The 22,864-nt window shown below is 42.3% G+C and overlaps 1 protein-coding gene across 1 annotated transcript in view; it reads right to left on the reverse strand.

Annotated features, from left to right (window-relative positions):
• Positions 1–986: 986 nt before the first annotated feature.
• Positions 987–22,864, reverse strand: part of SLC6A11 (solute carrier family 6 member 11) — a 116,124-nt gene continuing 94,246 nt past the window's right edge. The window contains exons 10-14 of the mRNA XM_056856495.1: positions 18,237–18,374; positions 7,491–7,593; positions 5,079–5,179; positions 3,346–3,516; positions 987–1,449 (exon numbers count right to left, since the gene is read on the reverse strand). Coding sequence (XP_056712473.1) covers positions 1,297–1,449; positions 3,346–3,516; positions 5,079–5,179; positions 7,491–7,593; positions 18,237–18,374 — 666 coding nt within the window. The 3' untranslated portion in view covers positions 987–1,296. The remainder of the gene's footprint in view (positions 1,450–3,345; positions 3,517–5,078; positions 5,180–7,490; positions 7,594–18,236; positions 18,375–22,864) is intronic.

A 22,864-nucleotide genomic window follows, 5' to 3' on the forward strand; every position in this document is an offset into this window, starting at 1 on the left:
TTGTAGTGACCATTTCTTACCACATTTCTAGAACTGTGGTAAGCAGATCAAGCAACATGTTTAAAGGATACAGCACTTTTTTCATTTTGTCTCAGAAAAATGATTTGCCAGGTATTGTTTTATAAGTAAAAGATATGATCTCCATTAGTGATTGGCACATTGACGTAAATATACTTGAAGTGCTACAGGTACACCCAAGAGTTATCTCATGCTTATAGTATTGGAACCAGACTACATTTTGTACTCACACAAGACACTTCTATCAGTCCAACAGAAATTCTCTGCCTCCACCCCTCTGGTTGAAGCCCAGTGATCTCCCTCAAATGCTGCTTCTGGGAGACATGGTAGGAATGGCATAATAGGAAAATCTGTGGTTTGGAGCAGGAAAGGGAAAATGGTGGAAATTACTCCTACCCTTCCATTATTGGAAAACTTAGTATGGATTTAGCCCATAATGGTGACTTTTTTTTATGGAACAGGAGACTTTTGTGATCTCCCAAACTCCAAAAGTGGCTTGCATGAGCTGTATGAACACCTGTACAATAAACATGTTCAAAGCCAAGCTAGGTATACAGTTTCTGGATTACAGCCAATGGCAACATCAGATATCAGACCCAGAATATTGCTCACAAAGACACCACCCCCAGGTCTAAAGCAGCAGGTTTGCCAATGTCATAGGCTAACCTGGGTAATTTAAATTCATACCATTGTTTCACCCAGTATAAAAACCTATGGTCTGAAGATTAATGTTGAGATTTGCGCCTAGTGACACCTAGAAAGATTCTTATTAACACCTTTGGGTACCGCATCAGGGCCAAATTCAGAAAACTACATACTGAAACAGAGTTACACATCCAAAGAAATTCCCCTAGGATATTAATATAAGTACACTGTGTTCACTTTATATACATACAATAGAAGCTGAAATGGTCTGAAATGCTTACAAATTAGAAAGTATATAACTATACAACACCATGTTTTTTAAAAAAACAACCCAAAGTATAAAAGTTTTACAGCACATTATACAGGTCCTTCTAGGATCTATAAACACATAGGGATCACCATATTACAAGTCATCACTAACAAACAATTCTATTTCATTTTTGATATATATATATATATAATATTTATATTCGTTACTTATATAATAATTAAAAATCACTTTTAAACAAGTATACAAGGTTCACTTGAAAATTAACCTGTTAATAAATTTGTGCAAAACAAGCCGGGCCCTATAATTAAGTGAAGAATTCTATTTACTTTTATTTATATTAAAAAAATCAAATAAGAGTTCTTTCAGAAGTGCGTCTCTTTTTCTGTGATGGTTGAAATATTGCCATCACCTTTCAGTTTGGCATCACAATCATTTACTGTAGCTGCATATGAACCTGCTCCGAGCTTTCCTCTCATTTTCAAGTCTGGGCTGGCCACCATCAGCTTTCTGAATTTCTAAAAAATGAAGAAATTGAAAACACTAGTTATCTCTAAGACTTAGACACATTATATCTAGATTAGATATATGGGGACATATGTATTATGTGCACATTTTCTCTCTCTTATACTTTTATTGACTGAGACCAGATCATACTAGTGACACTTCAAGTCTGTCAGAGTTGGACAACTTGTGAATGAAGTCTTATGCGATGACCTGACAGAGCTTCCTGTTACTGCTGCCTGCCTGGGACTGGTAGGATGCAATACATGGTTGTGGGGTATTGCTTGACTTGGTGAATCACAAATTGTGCAGGCCTATATTGGACTTTTCTGCTTTCAGCCTACAGAAAATTATGGCTTGTATCCAAGAAACTGTGGATGGTGTAAAGTTTCCAGGATGAAACTTTCCCAGATCTCCCCATTCACTGAACCACGCAAAATTCTTCTCCTAGGGATCAGGGATCATCAACAACATGCGAGGCACAGGAGGGGCTGCAGTAGGAGAGGGCAACTGGCAAAAATCACTCCTGCTCTGCTGATGGTGGAAAACATCTGCAGGATATAAGCCTCTTATATCCATTTATATCTTCATTTTATGTGGGATAAATATTAGTTCCTCCACCCTCACACTTTTCTGTATGTCTATGCTGAATCATAGTCTGAGAGCCAGAAAGCTTTTAACAGATTATGTTGCCAAAAATCCTAGGCCTACTATATCCAAGACAGGTGTCTACCTGTTATTCTTCTAAATCCCTCCAATAAAGGAAGTGGCATAAACTCCCCTGGTTGCATGTTCTTTACAATGTTTAACTTAACTAAATTATTCCTGATGCTTAACATCTGTTGAAATGAAACAAACCACAATTCTCCATTGTTGCTTTCTTCTTCACAGCTGTCACTATGATCTCTCATAAAATCACAATGTGAGGATCCATCCCTGAGGCCCCCGCCTATCTGCCCCGCGGCCTGGCCAACTCGACCCGGAGGGGGCTTCCTTGGCCTCAGAATGGGTGTCCTGAGAGAAGGCCTCGCCCTCCTCTTCAGCCCCTCGGGCGGTCTCTGCTCCACCAAACCACTGGCTCCACAGCAGACCGTCGCCGCTTCCTCCCCAGCCTCCACGCCCCTCCTGGTCATATAGGCCAGGCCCCCTGGGTTCCGCCCCTCTCCCCTCCTCCTCCTGACGGGCAGGTGCTCCACCAGTCAGCCCCCGCCAGTGCTGTCGGCCCGCCCTCCCTCTCAGGGGGACCGCGGCCCTGCCCCGGCTGATCGGCAGCACCTGCTCCGCCACCCCGCTCACGCCCAACCACCCTGCGGCCGCTGCCCCTCCCGGCCCCTTCTCCATCGGGGAAGACCGCTGCAGAGCCAGGACGATGGGGCCTTCAGAGGCGGCACCCCGTGGTCCCTGCCACCGCTGGGTGGCGACGCCTCGCGGCTTGGTCCCAGCCCTCCCAGTCGGGACGGCAACTCTTCCAGGGCCTCCGTGGGCCGCGGCCCAGCTGGCCCCGCCCCCTCGCGGTCCCTGCCGGCGCCAGGCAACATTGCCTCGCTGTCCGGCCCCAACCCCTCCGGCCAGGACGTTGAGCCTTCCGGGGTAGGCGCGGGCCGCGGGACAGCCGGCCCGCCCCTCCGACTCGAGCCGGCCGCAACTCCCGCCCGGTGAGTGGGCCGCCGGGCAGGCCCGCGAATGGGGCTTGCTCGGGCGCGGGACACACAATCAAAGTAAATAAATGGATTGCTGTATACACTAAGGACTACTGCATTACAGAAACTGCTATGGGTGCACAGACACTAACCTTGGCCTTTATGTTCTCTCTACACTGAATACTCAAGAGCACAGCTTAACATGACTTGCTCCCAAATCTTTTTTCATTGTTCTTCTACTATATTTAGCAACATCATTTCATGTCTCACCTCTACGATGGTTCCTTCTGTCTTCCACAATTGAACACAGATCCACAATGGAATACAAACCATGGATGAAAGAGCCATCATCCACCCTATGCCATAGCCCCAATCTGGGTACGTATATACATTGTTGTATTTCAAAGGCTTATATTTCACCAGGAAAAAGATGAAGATTCCCTAAAAGAGAGTGGACTGCATTTATTCATACTAAAAATAATGATAACAAAGCAGGTAATTTCATCCCAGAACACTGAAATGCTATGGTAAGCTTTGAAGACAGAGAAAAGCAGCCCAATATTGGGTTGGATTCTATGACTCCCTTCTGCTAAAACATTCCATCTTCCCCCAATGCAAGGCTTGTTCTGCAGAAGCATGGCTCTTTATTTTGTAAGAAGGAGATATAGATTCCAACTCATTGTCTTTTTCAACATCTCACTGAAATAACATAGGTTCTTATACAGGAGTGAGCCACGTTTTTGTATTTAAACATTAAATAGTTTTCATTTAACGACCACACAAATTGGCTCTTTTTAAATTGAGAGCATGCTGCAGGGACTAAACTATGCTTTTTGGAGATACAAGAGGCTGTAATAACAAGAGGGGAAAGGAATCCGAGGGCTTGTGGCCCATGCCCCTTTGAATCCTAGCTTTTATTTGTGTTTTAATTCAAAGAAGCATCCAGGATTAATAATATTATATGAACATTTGCGGTGGACTGTCAATGTTTTGATGAATGGTTCATCTATTTAAGATGTGAGAACAGGAATGCAATACTAGGTTTAGTTAAGAATAAGCTGGTTATAAAGCCTGTATGAAAAGGGATGTCCATAATAATACTGTGGAGGACAGCAGTTTGAATATCTGGAAGCCATGTCTTTAAAGAACAGAAGGGAAACTTACTGGCACATGAAGGAAATAATACAAATAACATTAGTGTTGAGAGAGAACTGAAAACCTGGTAACCTTCAGTATACCTTTCAGCCCATTCCTGAGCTGAGGCGTATGGGGACGGCGGGGAAGAGGCGCCTCTTCCTAAGCCGTTTCCCTGATGCCGTTAAACAAAAAAAAGCTGTTTCGTGGCTTTTCGCCCCATTGAAAACAGCGAGGCTGCGCCTGCAACGCTGTTCCGACCACCGGCGCAAGTGGCTGAAAGGGAATAGGGAGCTGACTATCTGCTGGCTCCTCCCCCGGCCTGCCCCCCTGCGCCGGTGCGGCCTCTCCATGCCATTGCCGGCGCCACGGAGTGGCCGCGCTGGCAGAAGGGGGAAGTGCAGTGCCACGGCGCTTGCCCGCCGGCGGGACTGGCTTCGCCGCCAGCGTAAGTACATGTAAACATGCGATTACACATATTTACGCTGGCAGCGAGGTTACGCCGCCTCCTATAGACTTTTGACCCAATTCTCAGGAATGGGCTGCTTGTCTATACAGAACAGTCTGGAACTACAATTAAATCTTTTAAAATATGGACAAGGAATACAAAAAATAGTTGGAATGCAATGGGTCGACCACAGCTTCATCGGGATGGTTCATAAAAAAAAAGTGAACAAATCATGGCAATTGTAGATTAAGTGACTACTATGGAATTATCCTCAGAAAATAAAACATTAGATTAAAAATTAAATTATGTTGGCTTTATTTAGAAAAAAATGCATGTGCTGCTGTAAGTTCAGGAGAATAGCTTCAGGGAAGGCCTTGCTAAGACCTTTAGCTCTACTAAATGAATCACTTTTATCACTTACAGCACAAATGCCAGGAGTGAGCAACTTCCAACACCATTTAATTAATCCCAGTGGTCTGTAGCCAATCATGTCTTCAATATTGTCATAAAAACGATTGCCTCCTGCATGAAACAAATATGAAACAAAGTTAATACAGAACAGATCTGGTGCCCATGTTTCTGGGGTAATGCATTAATCTAAGTGTTGTGATCTCTGTCACTGTGTGGGCCAAGATTAGCCACTGTTTTGTTCCCTTTTTCACTGCCACCACCACCACCTCGAGGTAAAATCCCACCCCTCTCTCACACAAGTTGCCCTGAGGTCAGCCTCACAGGGTGTCACACTGTAGCATACCAAGAAGCCAGGCATGTGCATAAGGACTTGGGCAGACTCTCAATTTAAACTTTTTCTACAAGGCACAAACTCACAGCCCATTCCTGAGCCAGAGAGCCGAATGGGCTTAGGAGGCAACCAGCCCCCTACGCTGGCATCTGTGCCACTTGGCCATGCAAACTGGCACAGATGCCAGTGTAGTGCCACTTGTGCTGCCCCCCCCCCCCCAGGACTGCTGTGGTAGTGTGGCTCTTGGATGCCGGCTTGGCCTCCCGCCGGTATCCTGGGAGGCATTTCCGGGGTGTTCCAGGGGCGGGGCTGCCAGTAGGCAGCCTCCTAACCCCTTTCAGGCCGGGAACGCTCCCTTACACCCCAGTGGTGCTGCACTAGGTTTTTGTTGGCACAGCATCACTTTTCTCTATGGGGCTTCCCCCCCCCCCTTTTAAATTTTTTATTTTAAAATTTTTTTATCCTGTAGCAGCTGCAAACCCTCCTTGGAGGAGCCCTGGCTGCAGGGCTCAGGAATGAGCTTTCAGGGTACTACAAAAAGACAGGATCTAGGTGCACTAAGCAAAATAACAAAAGGACAGTTACTAAGGTACTTACAACCCATGGTATATCTGATCTTTGGTAGTTGCAAGATGCCCCCAGTCCTGATGTGTCTGCAACCCCCCTTAGCATCATTCTCTTTGGGCATCCTTCATGAAAAACTGACCCAAATGCATGCACCATAAACCCTCCCACAGCAACTTCAAAGAGCTCTCTAAACAAAGAACAGCTCTCCTTTTCAGACCCAACCCCACATGTGCTCCAGGACATTCAGCCAATCTGGATGCCAAATCTTGAGATTCAAGCCTGCCAAACCTGGACCCTCCCATCAAGAAGTGTTAACACAACAAAGGGCAAGCCTGTTCTCTCAGTTGGGAAGAGCACCTTCTCTCCTTCCCAGCCACATAAACACCTGGGCCCCTTTCCATCACCATAACTATCACAGAATCGCTTGCCTTCCTCATACTAAGAATGTATGATTTCACTCTCAATATATTTTAGTTTTTATGATTGTCAAGGGAAGCCAAGGGCAGCTGGTAAAGCATCATCACCTTGAAGATCCAGATAGCTGAAACGTAGGTGGGCCTCCTAGAGGTGTGCCATATTGATATGCTGAATTTTTAAAAACCAGAAAATAGCTTTTTGGTATTTTGGGGGTATTTTTTTACTGGCAAAAATGGCAGCAAAAAATTGGGGGCTGAAAAAGTGGACCCAAATAATGTCAAATTTATTTGGCATTATTTGGGCTGCTTCAGACCCGCCACCATTCCCCCTCCCTCCTTCCCTGCCATTCCCCTTCTCTTCTCCCTTCCTTCCCCCCTTACTTATCTGTTTGCTGATTCAGATCCACACCGCTGGCCTTCTCTAGACTCTGGAGAGGGCAGGCGGCATGGATAGGGAACCCTGCCTCCCTCTCCAAGCTGCTTGCTGGATCAGGCCTCCACGTGGAGGCCTGATCTGGCATAGAGTTTGGAGAGGGAGGCGGGAGCATTCCTACCAGCCCTGCTGCCTGCATGCTCCAACTCCATGGGGCATGCAGGCAGTGGGGCTAGAAACGCCCCCCCCTTTGCTGTTTTTTTCTGGCATTTTTTCAGGTTTGGGTTTATTAAACCCAACATTTAAAAAAAAATCTGGGATTTCTGGATTTTTTGAAAATTTTCAGGTTTAATAAACCCAAACCCTTACCTCTTATCATCCCTGAAGTAGGGGGGAATGGTTTCATGGATTCCATATTACAGATGGTTTATGTTGCTAGATTTTATTTGTTGATTCATATTTTAACAGATATGCATCTTAAGTATAAAACTGCTTTTTATGTTATAGCAGAAGCACAGTTAGAGATAACACAACTTACTTGTGCCTCCTCTCTTACTACAAAATAAAATGTGAAAACAACCTTAAAATTGTAGTAACAACTATTAATCATGAACTAGAAATCCATACAACTTTCTACATGGAAATTGTGTGAACTAGTGAGAGCTTGGAATTCACTCTGAAAGTGCATGATGTGATTTCAGAAGTACTCCTAAGGTAGCACAACTAATGACTCACCATAAAACCAGCCAATGCAGACACATTCAAATATAGCAACAAAGAGAAGGCACATTCCACTGGCTGCATAGGAATCAAACAGCTGGAAAACATACATTCCACCCTGAAAAAGAACCAATTAAAAATGAACGTAATGGTGAATACTTGAGCAGGATATTTTGCAGTTCAAATAAATCGTAAGTTGTTAAAGTCTACTTGTTTTTCCCCTGGCACCATCCTTTTAACATTATTTGGGCTAGAATATAAAGGGTTCAGTATTTCAGCAAACATTTTTAGTCTGAATTTATTTGGATTTGTGCTTGTTTTAAGCTGTAATGCACCCCACTCCTTAAGGTTAATTTTTTTTAAAAAAATTGCATACTAGTTGCAGAAACCCCCTTTTGCAGATTTATGTATTTACAGCGCATTCCAGAGAAGCGGCAGCAGCCACAACCATAGGCCTTTGGAGGCTGCTGAAGACCTACGCTGGCCCAAGGACCCACAGTGCCGGCATGCAGGGCTGGACGCTGGTTGCTGGCGCAGCAACGTGGGCCAGGAAACAAACAGAGCCTTCCGCCGGCGTCCAAACACAGACAAAGGCCGTGGCGGCATCCTGGGAGGCGTTCCCGGGGTGTCACGGTGCCTGCCGAGGGGTGGGGCCGCCATTAGGCAGCCTCCTAAACCATTTTGGCTTGGGAATGCCCCCTTTTATTTTGGCCAATTGCCAACTGGTTGCACAGATTTTTGGTGCCGCGATTTTTGCCAACTGGTTGCACAGATTTTTGGCACCGCAAGGATGTTTTTGGAGCGCTGCCTCCAAACAGCAGTGCAGGCATTCCGCTCGGGAATGCACTGTTATTTTATTTATTTATTAACTTTATTTATAGACTGTTTTTCCCACTAAGACTCAAGGCAGATTAAGCAGTGTAAATCATAAATTGATGCAGTCAATAGTATGAGACACCTAATAACCAACGTAATCAGACTAGGATTATTGAAATATGAAACATGTTTTGGTACCCCAACTATCTATAGATGGAAGAATGTACAGAAGATGCTAGGAGGGTTTGACCAATTAGTTACACTCCAGAGATCATTCAAAGTGCATCATGGAGCTTGTATCACACCAATGGTCTCTTCAGGCCAGTCTCATTAAGCAACCCACTGATAAATATCAAGTTAAGTGGGAATCTCTGCAGGACATCATTGTCTGATAAGCAGTTACCTTCTTTTCTGTACCATCTGCCTTTAGCAATTAGCATTCAAATATAGCAGGGTGGATGCCAAAGCTAATTTCCCCACTGGCTGGACCAAAAGTAGATATAGTACTTCTAAACTCCAGTGTTCCTAATACTCCCAAAACACAGTTCTGTCTCCTGCAGTGTGTGTGTGTGTGTGTGGGGGAAGTCATCCTCCTCTGGATTACCCCTCCTACTCTCTCCAAAGCAGGGTTTATGAAATTATACTGATCCCTAAAAGAACCAGTAGGATGTGGACCTCCTTCAATGACCTGCTACTCCAGACAAGACTCGCTTAGCCAGTTCTGTCTTGTAGGCCCAAATAAAAGTGACAGAGACAGAGAACCTAGTTTATTGGGGCCTTTTGCGTTGGTTTCTTCCTGCCATTTACTGTGCCAAAGGGAGTTGAAAAATCTTCAATTGCCTCAGCAGCCTTAAAGCTTCTTGTGGCAGCAATCAAGAGGAAAATGGCCAAGGCCCTTTTGAGGGCTGTTTCTTCACCGCTTACCTCTCCAGATCATTCTGGGCCTCACCCTTTCTGCCAGTGGGTTCAGTGGGCTCGTTTTCACTCTTGTCCCCTCTTATGGGCTCTCCTACTGTTTCACTAGGACATTCTAAGCAATTACCACAAGGGAATTCCAATCCCACCAGCTTTACACAGATCCTTGGCTTGGTGGTACAAATGCAACAATCTGAACAAAGGAGTATCTTTCATTTCTTTGGATCCCCTGGTTCTGATGTTTTACTCCAGTCTTCTGGGATGGGGAGCCCATTGCCTGGGTCAGCTGGCCCAAGGGAAATGGATGATGGAACAGACACATAGTATTAATTGGCTGGAGTTGCATGCAATCAGGTTGGCACGGCTAACCTTCAATTTGGTAGCCAGAAGACACATCCTAGTCAAGACAGACATCACAGCAAAAGTATATATCAATTATCAGAGTGAAATGCAATCTCACACCCTACAGAAGGAGGCAGCTCTACTTCTGATCTGGGCAGGAAAACACCTTGTGAGTATTCATGCTTAGCACCTTCAGGGATCCTTGAACAGATGAGCCAACTGGTTGAGCAGACTATAGATAAACCCTGGAGAATGGTCACTAAATCCAAGGGTCTTCAGAGATGATGTGTGTCTCTTCGGGAATCCTTGCATAGACCTCTTCATGACTCCAGACAGTTATGAAGTCCCCAGTTTCCTATTTTGATTGAAGGAGAAGATGCTCTAACTCATCCTTGGCCATTAGGTCTCCTGCATGCATTTCTTCTCCTTCCATTGATTGCCAAACTGCTCAACAAGATTCAGAGGAAGGAGGCCCAAGTGATACTGATTGCCCCCTTCTGGCCCAGGAGGTCTTTGTTTTCAGATCTCATCAACATGGCAGTAGCTCGAACATGGAGGATCCTGCCATTATTGGATCTACTACAATAAGGTCCTCTCTTTCACTTGGAGCCAGAATGGCTGCAACTAACCACATGGAAATTGAAAGGCAAGACTTAGAAATTACAAGTTTTTCACAAGAAGTGGCTGGGGTCATACTAACTTCCCACAAACCATCTACAATCTGCATTTACAAACTCACCTGGAAAGTGTTCCACAGGTGGTGTAGAAGAAAGTACCTGGACTCTCTCTTGCCTTGAAAGAAAGACATAGTTTTGTTCCTCCATGATGGGCTGCATCTTGGTCTCAGTCCAAACACTATAAAGAGGCAGTTATCAGCACTGTCATCTGTTCTCAAGCTGAATAATTACAAAATCCTCTCTTCCAACAGCTTTATCACATGTTTTATGCAGGGATCGACTCAGCTATCTACCCCTGTTCACCACATGTTTCTGACCTGAAATTTAAACAAGGTGCTGAAGGTATTGACTCAGCTTCCTTTGTCCAAATCCGGTTGCTGAAAAATAAATTGTGGCCCAAGTTAGATGTTCGCAGGGCTCTGTGTTGTTATATCAAAATGATGGCTCCTTTGTCGTTCAGATGTTTTGTTTGTTTTTCACAATAACCACACGTTGAGGAAAAGAGTTTCTAAAACAACCGTTGCCTCCTGGATTCGACAGGGTATATTCAAACCATATGAAGCATTGCACCTGCCTGTGCCCAAGTTGGTCTGCACATTTGACCAGAGCAGGAGCAACAATGGCAGCATTTTCACCTAACACCCCTGTTGAAGAAATCTGCAGTGCAGCCACCTGGTCATCACTGTCAATTTTTGTTAAGCATTATAAAATTGATTAGATGGCCTCAGCAGAGGCTGCCTTTGGTAGGTGGTAGATCAGCAGGTGGTAGATTGCTGATCCTGAACTCCTTCCTTTCCAACATGGCTTAGCTCTGGAACATCCCCGAAGAGGATGACTTCCCCCACTGAAGGAGTATGAGACATTGACCTTACTGTGAAGGTTTCTTCCCTTCAGTAAGGCAGGCACAGTCATCTTCACCCCACCCAATATAGAGCTCAGGATCTCTTTTTCTTCAGACTATGTTTGAATATAGTTCATTTACATTGGAGATAATCTTCCCATTAACTTTCACATGAGGAAGTTTAACCTAATAAGTTTTCTAGTTTTCCTTTTGGAGCTTGGCTTTGGCAGGACTGGGGAAGGTATGCCTCCTACTGGTCCTCTTAGGGATCAGTTTAATTTGCATAAACCTTGCCTTGGGGTGAGTAAGAGGCATAACCCAGAGGAGAATGACTTCACTCCCACTGAAGAGAAAAAACCTTCATGGTAAATCCATGTGTCATTTCTCTAGGCAGAGATAAGAAATCACCAATCCAGAGAACCTCATGTTGAACCTCATGTTTCCAATCCAGTTGTGAGCATCAGGATGCTAATAACTTTCTAAATCTTGAGCTCAGATATCATCCTATGCTACTATAATGCTGCTGGCTACTAAGTCTCAAGTTTTTATTGCGTTAGCAAAAAAAAAAAAAAAAAAGCCATAGCAATAATACATAATAAGGTAGAAATTCCCCCAAATAAAATCAATAACATTAAAAATAGAAACATAATTTAACGTAAGTTAAAGAATTAAACATTTCCCATAAAACATTAAAATGCAAATACGAATTCATCATTAAAATATGTCTAATAATAGGAAGGAAAGGTCATACAATCCAAAGACAAATAAAAGATCACAAGTAACCCAGAGTAGAGCAATTATGGGTCAGAGATATTATGGTCAGCATGCCCCCTTATCTTGTTATGCTTCATGATGGTGCCAGCAAATCTTGCTATTTGGAAAGTAATGAATTTGTCTCTGTCTTTCAATAATATGACTAATTTCTCCTGATCTGACCTTCCTGGGAAGCAGGATAATATGGTCTGCAAAAATCGGTTACACTCATCATATTTTGGACACTGGAATGTGATGGGGGATAGATCCTCAATAGATTTTTGATCACAGGAGCATACTCTTTTCCTGTATGGGATCCCTTTGAAACGGCCTTCCAAGACTGCGAGCAGTAAAATATCTAAGCATGCCCTGGTGAAAGCCTTTTTATGCTTGCAGTTCCTTAAACTGGTGAAGTACTCTGGAAGAGTCAGGGGAGAAAGAGGCAACTGTCTATAAAGTATTGATGTTCTCAAATTGCCTACAAGACCTATATCAGTTTGAGCACTCTGATCTAACAATCTTTGTTTTATGAGTAGTTTGGCTGCATAGAATCCGAGGGTCCTCAAGTATTCTACTGAAAAGCCAAGACTAGTCACCAATCTCAACACAGAACTGCGCCATGAGTTATTCTTCATCTCTTCATACGCCGAGGTCAAAAGGCCTGGGGATGTACTGAAGATAATCTTCAGCCAGTAATTAATGGTTGTTTTATTAACTAGGGTTGTTATTGAGGGTAGAGTTAATTCCACTCTAGCAATAGCTGAAGATGTTGATGTTGGGACCACTAATAACCAGCGTGTAAATTTGTTTTGAAAATTTCTAAAGATTAGAGATTTCCAAGACCCCAAACACTACTATGTCTAACTGCTGAGAGTTCTGCAGTGATCATGTTCAGCTGGCAAACATACCATTTTCAACAGTCATGATTAGACTTTGCAACTGTCTGATGCTGAACAGCTTTGTAGATGTGCAATCAATATGGTTGCTGAAGTAGCATCTTTATGATTTAACTGCATGGCAGATTTTCAGTATAATCCAATGTATAGTTACTCTATGTCCATGGAAATCAACTGATTTGAAATCAATAATGAAATATATTGATTGAAATCAGTGTGTTTAGATGAACACTGATTACAGTGTTTATCCTCTGACTGAAGTACTTGCTTTGAAAACATACTTTGTCTTGTTTGGGTAATTCTAACCCCAGAATACTAAATAGTCACTTGGGGGAAAAAACCTCAGCTCCCATCAGGCTTTGCAGAATATGCATGTATGGAATGGTGCCAATTGCCCTGCAGCATTATGTTCAAGTACACTGAAAAAAATAACTTGCTAAACAGGCTCAAGCTGCTCACTATCATCTAAACAGCCTGTGCCTGGTGAGCAGAATGTAAAATGAACCAGGAAGGGTTTAAGCATCTTTATTCTTCACTGCAGCTTATAAATCCCAGTTTATAGTAACTCTTATTAGGAATTCTGTGTGAATGCAGGAATCCCAGCTTGTCTGGTTGCACCACCTGAAGGCAGAAAGAAAGGTACAGCTGCAGAGCAACAAAAACCCCTTGCAGCTCCTGCTATAGCTGGCTGTCACCGGCAGCGGACACACCAGTATTTCCAAGAAGACTTTGGATAGTTCTGAATGTCTGCTGCAGCAACTGGGATCAGTTCAATAAATTGTAGTTTGAACTTACTACAGCTGTGACATCTAAATGTCACTTTAGATCCACATTTCAAGTCATAATTAGAATTTTCTTTCATTTTTTTAAATGATTGCAATTGTTGATGCCCTATTCTCTCCTTGTTTTGGGGTTAAGCTTATTAAGCTGGTATAACTCTAGAACATCAAATATAGCTGTATGTATCTAAGTACTATGCTCTACCTAGAATTAGTGATTTCTCCAGGGTGACTCATATACTGGGGGGAAATGTAGAAGTCTACTGAAAGTTCTGTTATATATCTCAGAGGAGGAGAATTTACTCAGAGCATGAAAGATCCTGTATAAAAGTTTCCTAAACATGCTTTATTTGAATGGGCTTATAATATACTATTCGTTCCTACTGTCAGTTTATTGATAGCATATATGCATTTAACAAACAAAAGGATAGTGTAATTTACCATTGTGCTCCTTCTGTTTCTTCTCTATCAAAATATTTCATTTTAGTTTTGTCCAAGTTTACAACATTCAACATCCTGCCTATATTGCTTGGTTACATGCTTTCTTATATAATTAAATAGTTTAGATATTATTATGTCTTAAATCAGTTATATCCCATAATTTTGTGTTTATTTTTAGTACTGAAATGGCTGTGACAACTTGGTGGTGAATACATTTAATAAATGGTCCTTTCCATCAGATTTAGATCCAGTGTGGGCTTGGACTAAACCCATACAAATTGGAGAAAACCCTTTAGAAGCCAATTAGCTGTGCACATTTCCATGAACATAGTAAACATCTGGAGTTGAAAAGGGAAAGACAAGATGAGACATATGTAGCATTATACTTTAATTTATGATAATGGAGCATTAAGCGTCATCCTCTTTCAAATTGTGTTTCCAATTGCATCCTATTTTCAGCTTCACTATTCAAGCTTCAAATTACTGAACCTTTTGGTCTCTGAAGCACCATATATGACTATGCAGATTGCTTCAGTTGCCTGTTACAAGTAAATATAAAGTCACAGATAATCTTCTGAAAGAACAGTATCTTCTAGAGCCAGACTCAGATGGAGTATTGGTATGAAAAGGCAAAATTTCTCTAGTTTTACTTACATCTAATAATAAACACAATTAAGTAACTTTAGACAACATTCTGCTTAGCACAGCTATGTGCAAGGGTTCTATGCATGGAGTTCTCTTGGGAGTACTCTGAAGTGCCCGTATCCATATGCAAGATGGTTAATCTCTACCAGTAAACTTAGGCCATTTATCTTGTGAGGTAATCATTAAGGCTATCTAGAGACCTGGCCTAGTTCCAGGCTTTGTAACAGCATACTGTGGGTGAATTCACTGCACAACAAAGCTTCTTCAGCATTGATTTAAAATATTCCCAAGAAATTATACACTAAAGCAGTGCACGGTGTAGACCTTGTGAAAAAGAGTGACTGTTTTCACGCTATGCCTAGTTCACTGGTATTTTCAGAAATAGCCTTTATATGATGATCTATAGCACAACAGTGCCATTTGGTGGTTCACTGTAACACTGCAGAACTGATCTACGCTGCAGAGTGTATATAATGATAAACATTGCACTCTTTCAAGCAAGGCACACTGTGTTTTGGGACATCTTTCTTCTGGTTTGCATGCAGAAAATATAACAATTAGACACTGTGGCTCTATCCTGGGCAGCATAACAGAGGGAAGCTAAATCTCTGTAAAATATAGATTCTCCTTAAAAGCCAAAATCAAGCCACGCTGCCAGCCTACTATGTTTTTTCTTAAGACTGCACCTGACTGAAGCTCTTCAAAAAGAAACTGCTTATATGGAACAAGGTGAATTTGCTTCAAGATTCAGCAAAGGAATGAGAGAATAGTGTGTGATACTGGAGCCACACAGGCTTTCTATATGATCCCGGGTTAAGTACAAAGAAATTCTGTGCATCCTCTACTGTGCATTCTATGGATTGGATTAACATTTCCATGAAGGGAAGAAGTGTGATTTTCATGCTTTGCCTGTCCTGTGGAAGCCAGAAACCCCCCTGATATCCTGTTCTTGGAGAAGAGATCCTTAGGCAACGGGATTTGGGGGGCATTTCATGATGCCGTGGGGGGGGGGAATCATGTTCTGCAGGCAGAAGTTTTTCTACCTGCAGAGACACCTAGTCTTGATCTAAGTCTATGGCTTTTTGATGAGAAGTTGAGATCCTCACCATCTGTTCATTATGTCCTTGCTCCTGTGGTTTGCCTTTTGGAACTTGTCATTTTTGAAATCTCCTTATTCTGTTCCTGCACATTTGAATTTCAATCCATGCTACCATGAGTAGCTCCTTTCCTGCTTCTTCCAAGACTCCTAGTAATACTCCTATTTTCCATCCTGTGTGTGTGTGTGTAAAGTGCCATCAAGTTGCAGCCGACTTATGGCGACCCATTATGGGGTTTTCAAGGCACGAGACTAACAGAGGTAGTTTGCCAGTGCCTTCCTCTGTAGAGCAACCCTGGTATTCCTTGGTGGTCTCCCATCCAAATACTAACCAGGGCTGACCCTGCTTCTGCAATCTGACAAGATCAGGCTAGCCTGGGCCATCCAGGTCAGGGCATTTTCCTTCCTACCTTTCAATATTAGATACAGTATCTGGCTGTCAAAGATAGTAAAAAAAGAAACATCTAAATTCTTTGTCTGAGCTCTTAGGCTAGGATGTATTTATCTGTTCATATAAAGAAAATAGGAGAGACAAGCAAGAATATATGTGGTATTTACCCAGTGTCTGAATTGAATGACATGTTGCTGAAGTTTAACCCAATAAATTATTTTGTTATAATCTGAATAATAGTATATGAAGGCTACACAAGACAGGAGACTAGTCTCACAGTCACTCTAGTGACCAAAGCAAACATAGTTACCTAGGTTAACTTGAAACTCTTCTCACTGCACAACAAGCTACATGTACCCAGTGCAATCCATTTTTTCCCTCAGATACTTTGTGAATTCAATGCTTGGCCAATACTAACCCATATCTAGGATGGTCCATAACAGTGGTGGCGAACCTATGGCACACGTGCCAGAGGGAGCACTCAGAGCCCTCTCTGTGGGCACGCACGCCATCGCCCCAGCACAGAGTTCGCCTGAGTTCATTACTAGAAAGCCAGAGGGACGCGGGGCCAGGCTGCTCCCCTCCCCCTCTCCATGACCGCCTAAGGGCATTTCTCACATCACCCGCCCCTCTGCCCAGCAGCCCAATGGGAGCGCTTCCTCCCTCTCCTGTCACATGCGGCAGGGTGGCTCACATGCGGTGTGAGATGCGGCACGGGCAGCAGCCTGTTGAGTCTGTGGCGAAGGTGATTACCGTGGTGGGGTTGGAGAGGAGCTAGGTTGGAGGGGAGCATAGCTCACATCGAGGCAAAGCTGGAGGGGAGCAGAGCGCTTGGGCCACAGCGTGGGCTTTGTGGAGCCTCCCACTTTTCAGTGAAAACCCCTACTAAAAGAGGAACACCCACTTACCCAGCATGTAATTAACCTGTGGAACTCCTTGCCACATGATGTGGTGATGGCATCTAGCCTAGATGCCTTTAAGAGGGGATTGGACAAATTAATATCATTAATTAATTAATGTATGAGTTGTTTTTTCTAAACTAAAACCTCAGTATTCAGGTTAAATTGCCGTGTTGGCACTTTGCGATAAATAAGTGGGTTTTGGGTTGCAGTTTGGGCACTTGTCTCTAAAAGGTTCACCATCACTGGTCTATAACTACTCATTCAGCATGTGATAAGAGCACATTAGAATCAACACAGGTTAGACTTTTCTACATACTAAAATAACTGTGAGAAAGAGCACTAACACCACGAATTTCATCCTCATACCAGGAAAGTTGTGTTTAGTGGCATTCATAGTGGCAGTCTTAAAGAACATCAGATAATTAAACATTTACTAACTTTGATAAAACCACTCAGTTCAATATGACAAGAAACGGATTTTTTTTTGCCGTCAAGTTACAGCTGACTTATAGTGACCTCATGGAGTTTTCAAGGCAAGAGACGTTCAAAGGTGGTTTGCCGTTGCCTGCCTCCATGCCATGCCCCTGGTATTCCTTGGTGGTCACTCATCCAACTACGAGGCTGAGACTGTGTGACTGGCCCAAGGTCACCCAGCAAATCTCCATGGCAGAATGGGGATTTGAACCTGGGTTTCCCAGATCCTAGTCTGACACTTTAACCATTACACCACACTGGCTCTCAGATTGAATTGACCAGTTCCTTACTTTAAAAGAACACCTAACTTTTCCAAGCTCCCCAGAGGGAAGGATTTTCGGATTCCCATTTATCAAACAGTAAGGCAGTGAAGAAGAGAAGACATTTCCACAGCTATGCTGATCACTATAATTCCATAGTGCTTATAAGCAGAATGTTGTGTATTTCTAAATATTTTACACCACATAGCATCATTTATCAGTAGTTTGTTGTTATAATATTTTATTAGTCAAATGTTTGTGTCTAAAAAAGGGCAACCTAACTTTTCTAGGCCTAGGCTAGCCCGGTCTCATCAGATCTCAGAAGCTAAGTAGGGTTGGTACTAGTTAGGATTTGGATGGGAGACCACCAAGGAAGTCCAGGATTGCTATGCATAGGAAGGCTATGGCAAACCACCTCTGAATGTCTCTTGCTTTGAAAACCCTACGGGGTCACCACAGGTCACTTGATGGCCCATCTCACCATCACCAACTTTTCTAGCCTACAGCTCTGGAAGCAAACAATTCATTCTTACCTCTGTTAACATGATAAGACCAATGAAATATGACACAATTGAAAGAGCAAGTATCAGCAGTTCTCGTCTGTATCCCCTTCGGAAAATCTTTGGATACATATCCACCACAGCTGTTACGAGACTTTCAACACACACGAACTGTAAAAAATAAGGATAAGGGGTGAAGGATATACAAAATAATTATATATCATATGTTTACTGCATAACATGCTTGCATCTTTTTACAGCCCAGTCCCATCTAGCGAAAAAGGCTCCATCTGTAACGAAGCAAGTAAAGCTCCTTCCTATATGAGGCAAATGAGCAAGATATGTGCTTCACACTTCTCCAGACTTTGTGTTTAAATCTGTTCAAATAATTTTGTTGGCACTGTTACCATACCAGAAGATAACAGCCCATTCCTGAAGGTGGGGGACTCCTTCCCCCCTTTTCTTTTAATTTTATCTTTTAAAAGGGGGGGTTGTGTCTGCAGTGGCCAGGAAGCCCCTGAGGAGGTGACGCGGGTATACTTCCTCCTTCATGATTGTGCTCTATGAGTAGTAAGTTCTACTTGCCCCCTTCCCACCCAGGAAGTGTAGTTTGTGTGTCATTCCTGCATAACTTGAGAACAGCAGTTCCATGGCAGAGTACTACATCAGGAATTATATCTTGAAATAACCCTGGAGTATAATTAATATGAATGATCTGTGTTGTATTTCCCAAGAACACGCTAACACTATTCCTGTGCCACAGTGCCTTAATTCTTCAAATATGAAGACCGAAACTATCCAGCTGCAAGATCCTTAGAATGGATATCTGTTTTAGCATATACTGCAAAGAGCTATTTAGTGTGGTAGTACTATAATACTCTCAATTACCATTATCGTCAAAGTAAGCAACATGTTACTACAAAGACTCATTGTTTGATCTAAATTCATCAACAATGTTTAAATCATACTAATGAAACACAACAGCTTATCCATTCTGTTAGTTGATTACATGATAATAACATACGTATTCAGGCAAATGTTCTGTAGGATGTATGTTACACTTGCTCCAAAATTTAAAACGGATTGGCAGCGCATTCCTGAGATTCGGCATGGGGGAATGGCGGGGAGGAGGCGCAGCTGCGCCGCCTCTTAAAGCTGTTCCCTGCATCCCGAAAAACAAAAAAAGCCTTTAAGCGGGTTTTTTTTTTTTTGGTAAGATGGGGGCTTTTTGCCCCATAGAGAAAAGCAAGTGCAGCCTTCCTCTTCTCTGTGCTGGTATTTACGGGGCAAAAGGGGACAGGAAGCTGCCTAATGGCAGCTCCTTCCCCCCAGCCTGACCTGGGAACACCATCCAGGACACTGGAACGCTTTCCAGGACGCCGGCGTGGCCTTCTACGCCCGTGCAACACCATCGGAAGGTCCCGCTGGCATCCTGGGGTGGTGCTGCCGAGCAGCACCTGGCATCCAGGCCTTCCCGTCGGCATTCAGGCCACTAACGCCAACGTAAGTAGCCCAGACGCCGGTGCTGGGGGCATGGACCCCGGTGCAGCACCTTCCTGGCCCCCTAAGGGCTTTCGCCCTTAGAGATCAGGAATGCACTGTAAATCAACTAAGTTAAATTGTAAATATTCTTTACAAAATAGTGAAATTAAAGGCAAGAATCCAGGTCAGAGTACACTTTTAAGCAAATACCAAATATATGACCAACAGGAGTAAAGGAAGTTTTTGATATTTAACCTTTCAGACCTGCTCTTGAAATCTTTTTTTCCAACTTGTTCTCAAAACTGTCTGTCTCTCTTGATATTACATCTGATTTTGACCACTCCCTCAAGGATGTCACTTTAGTAGTCGGTAGGCGGCTTCCTGTCCCCTTTTGCCCCGCAACGCCGGCACCAAGAACAGCGTAGCTGCACCTGTTTTTTTAGCAGGTGCAGCCTCGCTGTTCTCTATGGGGCGAAAAGGCCCTGTTTAACAAAAAAAGCTGCAAAAAGGTTTTTTTTCTTTCTCTGAGTTGGTGGAACAGTTTTAGGAGGCAGCTCGACTGCACCTTCTCCCCGCCGTTCCCCTTTGCTGATTCGCAGGAATGCACGGTCAGTCTACTAGTAGTTATAAATTCCTTCTTTAGTATCAATTATTTCCAGTTTCATATTTCTACGTTTTGGATCAATGATCCAGTCTGTTATCCAAACTAATGCTGCAGCTTGACAGTATAATCTGATATTTGAAACTGCCAATCCTCCTCTTTTCTTATCATCTTGTAATACCTTAAACCTTGTTCTTTGTCTCTTGCCACTTCATACAAAATTATTTATTGTTCTTTCCAATTTTTAAAAACCTTTTCTTCTATACAATTGGTAATATTTGAAATTTAAAAAAATCAGTCTAGGCAATATGTTCATTTTGACAGTAGATATTTTTGCCATCCATGAAATTTTTAATTTTTACCATGTTTGTATATCTTAATTGATGCTTGTCCAGACCTTTTGGTAGTTATCTTTAAATAGGTTGTCATTTTGTCCTGTCACATTTAGACCAAGGTATTTTATTGCTTTTTTGTAATAACATAATCTGTTATTTTTCCTATCTCCACTTCTTCCTCTTTAGTTGCTGTTAATAACATTATATTTGAGCCCATTCCTGAAAGGGGGCGGGGCTCTTTAGGAGCTGGTGTAACCCTATGCTTGCATAGATGCCACTTTATCCTGCAATAAAATGGCATCTATGCTGGGGGGGGGGGACCCGCTGGGGTCTGGGAGCCACCAGCCCCTGCCACCCACGCAGCCATGCTGACAGTGCTTTCCCAGAAAGTAAAGCCCGGGCTGGCATGGGGGGGTTCTCAGGGCAGAACTGTTTTTGGGCAGCTTCCTAACCCTATTAACCCTGGGAATGCCCCCTCAAGTAGCGGAGTGGCTGTGCCACCTTTTTTGGCGGTGCAGCCTCGCTTTGTGCAATGGGGCACTTCCCCTTTCTTTCTGTTATTTATTTTTAACACTTTTTTGCCTCTGTAACATCTGAGAAGTCTCTGAGGAGGGGGGGCGGCTACGGTGCTCCTGGCCACTCTCTTCAGGAATGGGCTGTTTGTCTTGTTTTTGTTCTGTGTATATCCTGAATATATTTCATATTTATTTATTTGCTCCATTGTGTATTTTAAGGAATTATTGTGTATTTTAAGGAATTATTGGGTTGTGTTACTGATTTACAACATCATCTGCATAACTTTTCATTTTATATTCTTCTTTTGTCTTTTTTTATTCCAGAAAACCGTATGTCTTCTCTGATTTTTATGGCTAGTATTTCCATTGCTCGGATAAATAGTAGTATTGGACACCCTTGTATTGCACCTTTTACTATTTCAATTTTTTCAGTTAAGGATCCATTTATTAATATTCTAGCATGTTGCTTTGTATAAATGCTTTGTATAAATGCTTCAAAAAATCTATTCCACAGTCCATATTTAGCAGAACTTTCATTAAAAACAACCAAGACACATTATCAAAGGCTTTCTCTGCATCTAAAAACATAAATGCAGTTTTTTCTCTACTTCTCTTAGAATATTCAATTGAATTCAATAAATATCTAATATTGTCTTTCATATATCTTTTTGGAACAAATCCTGTTTAGTCTTCATGTATCACAGTAAGTTTAAATGAGTACACAGGTACAGTAAATTCAGATGAGTTATGGTCACAAACTATAAATAAAATAGGGAATTTTAAGGGCGAGAAAGGGTAATGCATTGTGCTCAGTCAGGACGGAACGGTGAATATGAAGAAATAAGTTGTAACATAGGAATCCTGTTGTTATACTGTATATAGCTATATTGTATTTTAAATCATGAATATTGTCATTTTTTCTGCTTCTTTCAGTTGCTGTTATTAGTTATTGTTATGGTTGTTCTCCAATAAAATGTTTTAAATTAAAAAAAATGTATCACATCAGGGATACATTTTCTTAATCTTGCCAACATAATTGTTGTAAAAATTTTGTAATCCACATTTAATAGAGATGGATCTATATGATTGCGGTAAAAATGGATCATTTTCTTCTTTATATATTAAAGTTATATTTGCTTCTTGCCAGGTGGATGGTATTATTTTTCTCTCTTGAATTTCATTCATTACTTTTTGCAGAGGGATTGTTAATATCTCTTCAAAACTCTTGTAATAAGTTGCTGTTAAGCCATCTGGTCCAGGTGCTTTGTCAACTTGTAAGACACAACTTGAGTGGGATCTTTGCCAGCTTTATGGACAACCATATTTGGTTCCTTTCAAGAGTTAGATACTGACTTCAGATGTATAGCTGCATGAATAATTAAGATCTGTGAGCCAATTTTGACTATACATTTGCTAGAAATGTTTTACAAAATTCAGAAGGAAGACCATCAGGTTCCTATGTTTTATTATTTTATAAATTATTAATTACAAGGACTTCTTTAATAACACCAGCCTCTGATATGCATTCAGCCTCAGCAAATATTGAAAAAAGAATTTCCAAAGAAACTTGCCAGAACAATCTGAGGATAAAATATTTCATAATCTTGATTTTAAGTCTTGATTAGTTTGTATAGCTGGGATAATATTTTGCTTTTCAGTTGATATTAACATTTTGGACAAGGCGGGTATGTTCCCAGACATGAGCCGTCTTTGTTTAATGTAATCAAG

Source organism: Euleptes europaea, chromosome 1, assembly GCF_029931775.1.
Source record: "Euleptes europaea isolate rEulEur1 chromosome 1, rEulEur1.hap1, whole genome shotgun sequence".
In the NCBI taxonomy this organism is placed as follows: domain Eukaryota; kingdom Metazoa; phylum Chordata; class Lepidosauria; order Squamata; family Sphaerodactylidae; genus Euleptes; species Euleptes europaea.